The following is a 6,754-nucleotide window of genomic DNA, read 5'->3' as shown; positions in this document are numbered from 1 at the left end:
AATGCTCTATAGAAGAAATACAGATTATGATGATTATTATTAAAGCACTTTAACGTATGGAGCATAGCAATGTTAATCATACATTTTCAGAGCTGGACGATAAAATGCAGCAATATTCAAAACATTTTTTTCCGCATAGAGTATAGCTATTTTTGTGAGGTATTTGTAGAACCAGGTGATAAAAATGTAGCAATATTCAAAACATTTTTTTTCCGCATAGAGTATAGCTATTTTAGTGAGGTATTTGTAGAACCAGGTGATAAAAATGTAGCAATATTCAAAACATTTTTTTTCCGCATAGAGTATAGCTATTTTAGTGAGGTATTTGTAGAACCAGGTGATAAAATGTAGCATTATTCAAAACATTTTTGTACGCATAGAGTATAGCTATTTTAGTGAGGTATTTATAGAACCAGGTGATAAAAAATGTAGCAATATTCAAAACATTTTTTCGGCATAGAGTATAGCTATTTTAGTGAGGTATTTGTAGAACCAGGTGACAAAAATGTAGCAATATTCAAAACATTTTTTTCGGCATAGAGTATAGCTATTTTAAGGTATTTGTAGAACCAGGTGCTAAAATGCAGCAATATTGAAAACATTTTTCCGCATAGAGTATAGCTATTTTAGTGAGGTATTTGTAGAACCAGGTGACACAATGTAGCATTATTCAAAACATTTTTTTCCGCATAGAGTATAGCTATTTTAGTGAGGTATTTGTAGAACCAGGTGATAAAAATGTAGCAATATTCAAAACATTTGTTTCCGCATAGAGCATAGCTATTTTAGTGAGGTATTTGTAGAACCAGGTGATAAAAATGTAGCAATATTCAAAACATATTTTTCCGCATAGAGTATAGCTATTTTAGTGAGGTATTTGTAGAACCAGGTGATAAACATGTAGCAATATTCAAAACATATTTTTCAGCATAAAGTATAGCTATTTTAGTGAGGTATTTGTAGAACCAGGTGATAAAAATGTAGCAATATTCAAAACATATTTTTCCGCATAGAGTATAGCTATTTTAGTGAGGTATTTGTAGAACCAGGTGATAAAAATGTAGCAATATTCAAAACATATTTTTCAGCATAAAGTATAGCTATTTTAGTGAGGTATTTATAGAACCAGGTGATAAAAATGTTGCAATATTCAAAACATTTTTTTCCGCATAAAGTATAGCTATTTTAGTGAGGTATTTGTAGAACCAGGTGATAAAAATGTAGCAATATTCAAAACATTTTTTTCCGTATAGAGTATAGCTATTTCAGTGAGGTATTTGTAATACCAGGTGATAGAAATGTAGCAATATTCAAAACATTTTTTTCCGCTTAAAGTATAGCTATTTTTGTGAGGTATTTGTAGAACCAGGTGATAAAAATGTAGCAATATTCAAAACATTTTTTCCGCATAGAGTATAGCTATTTTTGTGAGGTATTTGTAGAACCAGGTGATAAAAATGTAGGAATATGTCAGTGATATATTTGCAGAGCCAGGCGATAACATATAGGAATGTTGGCGAGGTATTGATTAAGCCAAACGAATGACATAAGGGTTATCACTACTCATCTATCGACTCGAAGTGTCAACCATTTGAAGCTTCAACTGAACCTCAAGTTTCAAGATAAAAATACAGTTGTTACAGGATTCGTAAACAAACAAAAAACAAAACAAAAAGAAGAAAAGACGCCGTCACCGTTGTAATTATTACTACTTTTAGATAAAACTAAACACAACCTTATTTTGAAATTATATGTATAAAATAATACAATTGCTTATAGCCTGCAATATCCTGTATGGATATTAAATTTTATTAATGTTATCATACACCACTATTTTCAATCCTAATGTCGTATTTTCAATTATTACCATGGCAACTGTCATAATCCATATTACCGTTTGGATAGGTCAGTTTGAGCATCACAGAGCATCTGCTGCTTTCATGGAAACTCTAGACATGCGTTATGAATAATTCACGATAGAGTGTGTATCGATTACAGATGCGAGAAATGTTTGATAACGTTGAAACTGATGCAAGATCGAGTACCATGCTTCATATTAAAAGACATGAATTATTTTTTTTTTTGAAAATAAGATGAATCTGTGCTACTTCATCTATGTTGTATATTATTGAATCTGGTTTGTCAATAGATGTTACACCTTGCAAATGATATATATGTAATAGAAAACAGAAGGTAATGTATGTGTGTGTGTATGTATGTGTGTGTGTATGTATATATGTATGTATGTATGTATGTATGTATGTATGTATGTATGTATGTATGTATGTACATACATACATGCACACACACATACATACATACATACATACATACATACATACATACATACATACTTACATACATACAGACGTGACGCAAGTCATGGTGTAAGGGAAAACGGTGCTATAGTAATAAAAAGCGTTGCTTTAGTAATGAGTGCAGGGCCCCGCAGAAATATTGAACAGGTACAAGGAAGATTGAAAAGTGGTGAAACTAAATTGGCTGCCGGGGCAAAAGAATGCACATGCACGAAAGTAAATTTGCCTAAAAGGAATGGTTGCCGAAAAGGCTTCATGTGCAATGCTACATGTGCTGCAAACAATTCGGGCATATTTTTTACAGAAAGGTGACATTTGTGGAACGAAAATAAAAAAGCTGACCTAGAACTGCGACATGCAAAACAAAATAATAAATAATTTCGAAAATTGAAATTGGATATGCACAACGTACAGGCAATGCTAAATTGACGAATACTCGCATACTTTCACTTGAACTACCACTAGTAGTACAGAACACCTGTGGCAAGCTTGCCTCCTATTGGCTAGTACCCCGGTAGTTACGTCATGCCAAGACAATTCCTTGACTAAGTTCGAACCGCGGGAAATTTAATATCTGACTGTTCACCTTCTGTGATGATGCCACTGTACATGTAGATTAGTGGAATATCATATTTTCCTACATTGGAATTAAGAGACGAACTGTCCACTTTGATGTACATTGCCTCCAATACAGAAAGTGACTACCAACCTCCAAATCTAACTTCAAAACCAGTGAAAACCATCGACAGGAAAAAAAGCATCGAGGCCATCCACCAATCTACAGTGACATCATTACAGCATGTGTGGACAGTTAGGTGTAAATAACTGACAAGTACTTTCACACCTGAATTTGCATATATCGAAGTTAACTTTTTCACACCTCTGGTTACTCAACACCTTCAGCAAATTTAGATCACGCTGTCAAATCTAGTTTGACACTGAGGAAGGACTTTGTTTGAAACATGTCTGTTTCTCAATCAAAAGTGGAAAATAGAAATATGTCTGTCTGTCTGTCTGTCTGTCTGTCTGTCTGTCTGTCTGTCTGTCTGTCTGTCTGTCTGTCTGTCTGTCTGTCTGTCTGTCTGTCTGTCTGTCTGTCTGTCTGTCTGTCTGTCTGTCTGTTTGTCTGTATGCTTGTGTGTCTGTATGTCAGTTTAAATATAATTATATATGATCCAGCTTACCATTATTCATTGGTACATAATTAGGTAAATATACAACCTACCTTTTGCTCTTGCACCTTCATTTAATAGTGTAATGTATTCAGGATATAGCTTTCCTATAGGTACACCGACGACATCCCTCCAGTTCTTCCAAGCCCATAGTAGTTCATCATAGTCACGTGACTTGGCCATCAAATCAATTAGATCCGGTTCAAGGGTCAAACATTGCTTTTTGGTGGATGTTTTGAATCCGCTTCTGTCTCCATTTCCTGACGTCACGTCGCTGTTTTTTGAACCACAGATCTCCCCTGTACTGTATATCTCCAACATTCTACTCTGGATATTTTGGAATTCCCTAAAACAAATACAAAATACCACAAGTGATAAAATAAACCGGTTCCCTGTAGCGTAGTGGTTAACGCACAAGATTAGCCGTCGGGAGGTCACGGGTTCGAATCCCATGAGAAACGGGATTTTTCTGTGACCAACCCAAACCCAGGGTGAGTGTTCTACAGACTCGTGGGTAGGTATCACTCAGCCGTGTCTAACTCACAAGACGAGTGCGAATTTGCCGGGCCTGGGTGACTCTGGGATAGCCTGTGAACTGACTGGGAAGGCCTCGACAGTTCCACAGCAACGTGATATAGAGCGTGCAACATAGCCCTGTCACCACGTAGTCCCAAAACCTGATTCTCTAGCATTTTTGTGTGTTTGTGTGTACATGTATTTTTCTGCATAAATCGCTGGGGGCAATTCCTAGCACAAAAAATGTAAACAAGTGATAAAATAAAAATAACTTCCATATAACGTTAAAGTCATAAAGCCATTATTAAGTTTCACAAAAGGTGAACACCATATAAGGCAATGCGCATAAAAGATGATCAACATAGAGGGTAATTTTTATGTAAAGTGACTACCAAATAAGGTAAATGTCACAACATTTGTCTACCATATAAGACAACATACATAATAAATTATCAGCATATTATTATGTAACAAGACTACCATATAAAGTTATAAACGTTATATATGACAGCAATAAAAAGGGTAAATTCCATTTGAACCGGTTACCATGTAAGACACCATCAACGAAATTCGTCGTTTGCCGTCCACATGCCGGTGGGTTTGTAGGTAGATTTGGAAAAGGAAAATGATTTTGCTCAAACTTTTCGCGCAAAGCCAAAGACAAAGATGATAACCATCGGTAGGTGTTATATACAGCGACTACTTTATAGCTCGCGCAGCGGCAGCAAAGCTGCCACGTAGCGGCTCACTGACTAGTACTATGCGAAAAAAATTGTAAAAAATGGTGGTTCTCCCATGGATGCATTGCGGCGCGCAGTGACCACGCATGCGCCTTCCGTATACTACCTGCATTCTCCACTCGCTACCGTATCATAGTATAGCATAGGCGACATAACATCACCATGCATTGCAATATTGTAACAGTAGGCCTGTTGGCACGATTATCGTAACATTGTAATGAGTATCGAGGCACCACTGTACCTCAAGGAGAAATTGTTACACTATTTGGAAGTTTGATGCACGGCGGTACGTGATACAGACCACCGATGACATAGCGCAGTTCAATTTTAATGTGGAAGTGTGGTTTTGACATTTATATTGTCGATAGTTGATTTTTTTACACGTTCTAAAAAGAATAACTACTTTCCTATGTTTGTTGGCACAGTAACATTCCTAAATCATCGAGTTGAATTGAGAAATCGCGATGTTCGGCAACATGTCAACAAAACATTTGTTCAAAGACCAATGTACGTTGGTGGAGGGTCTATGATAAGTTGGCTGATTGAAAATGAACAATATTAATCTAATGGCTATGATGGTTTTAGAAACCAACAACTGTATAGAGTGTTGACTTTCTTTACTTCTCGTCCATGTCAGAGAATTAGATGTCATTCAATAAAATAAATTTTGATGGTCAATACCCCTAGAAAATGACCCATATCAAGTGTATCAACACTGGCCCAGGCAGCCGGTCACAAATGAATCCACCCTGCGCGAGCTTATGGGCTTTGCCTAGTTATGATATTATGGTAATAAACACAATATGATAACCATATAAGGCACAAATAATTGCCATATAAGGTGATTGTAGTGCGCAGCTGTTCGATTATTATGTTATTATTATAATATATTTAGATATGGCATGGGTGGTGACTACCTTACAAGGTGTTTGTCTAAAATCTCGAGGATGGAGCAAAATCTGTTATTTCCTTGATTGCATGCGAATATTTGCAATATCATCATATTGTTATCTTACTGTTCAAAACTAGACTGTTCCTATGGCAACACTTACTGTTGGTGTTCTTTCGTCGCCTGCTGCCCACCTTGTAGAATAAGTTTGAACTGTCTTTGTGTATCTTGGGAAAACGTTTCAAAGTTGAAGTCATTGGCCTTGTCTCTGATCTCCTCGCTGTATTGGTTAACTTGTGACATCACTTCCGTTAACGTATCGGAATTCTCGTTCGTGATATTAGTTTCATAATTCCAAGAAGCTAGGGAGCTTGAATGACTAAGCTCTCTCATCTGATCACTAACAATATCCAACCACTGTATAGCGACAAGTTCACTGTCATATGGATAATCTGAAATATTGAAATACAACATTTGTAATATTTAGGTAATTTGCATACTGTACCGAGCATGCGTCGATACAAAGAAGTTTTGGATAGTTACAGTTTATAATCATGTCTAGTCACCAGTTAGCTTAGCATTCCACAATTCCCTGATTCCCATACTTGGATATGGATAAAAGCAATTTTTACAACACGTGTTAGATTTAGTTGTTGCAACATTTTTTACAAAACAAATCCGCTGTAAGCGTACATTTGTCAATGTATATATATATATATATATATATATATATATATATATATATATATATATATATATATATATATATATATATATATATATATATATATATACTCAGAGTTTCACGCTTGAATGCGATCTTCGGACGACTAAATTTTAACGGAAATTCAAGTGATGGAATTCGAACTCGCAGAAGAACTGGTACCCGGATGTGATGCGCGTTGAGGTTTGACATGGTGGAATGAAAGCTCCTTAGAGACAACATCACAAAGGCATACAAGAAAGCAGACCCAACAATGTATGATGAAATCAACATGGATGCCAAAAGAATATCTTCTGACCTCGATCTTGACGACAGAATGGAGATAATGGCGAAGAGGCAAGCTTTTATCACTCTCAAAGATCATAAAGACAACTTCGCCAACAACCCTACCTGCA

At 36.0% G+C, this 6,754-nt stretch overlaps 1 protein-coding gene across 1 annotated transcript in view; it reads right to left on the bottom strand.

The window, feature by feature from the left end:
• The window catches only part of LOC144449985 (angiotensin-converting enzyme-like), a 14,107-nt gene extending 7,869 nt beyond the window's left edge, over positions 1-6,238 (bottom strand). The window contains exons 1-3 of the mRNA XM_078140551.1: positions 6,202-6,238; positions 5,799-6,087; positions 3,544-3,836 (exon numbers count right to left, since the gene is read on the bottom strand). Coding sequence (XP_077996677.1) covers positions 3,544-3,836; positions 5,799-6,087; positions 6,202-6,238 — 619 coding nt within the window. The remainder of the gene's footprint in view (positions 1-3,543; positions 3,837-5,798; positions 6,088-6,201) is intronic.
• Positions 6,239-6,754: the final 516 nt, after the last annotated feature.

This window comes from Glandiceps talaboti, chromosome 19 (genome assembly GCF_964340395.1).
Source record: "Glandiceps talaboti chromosome 19, keGlaTala1.1, whole genome shotgun sequence".
Lineage (NCBI taxonomy): Eukaryota > Metazoa > Hemichordata > Enteropneusta > Spengelidae > Glandiceps > Glandiceps talaboti.
Note: the sequence above shows the minus strand (reverse complement) of the source record. Positions and strands in the feature narration are given on the sequence as shown.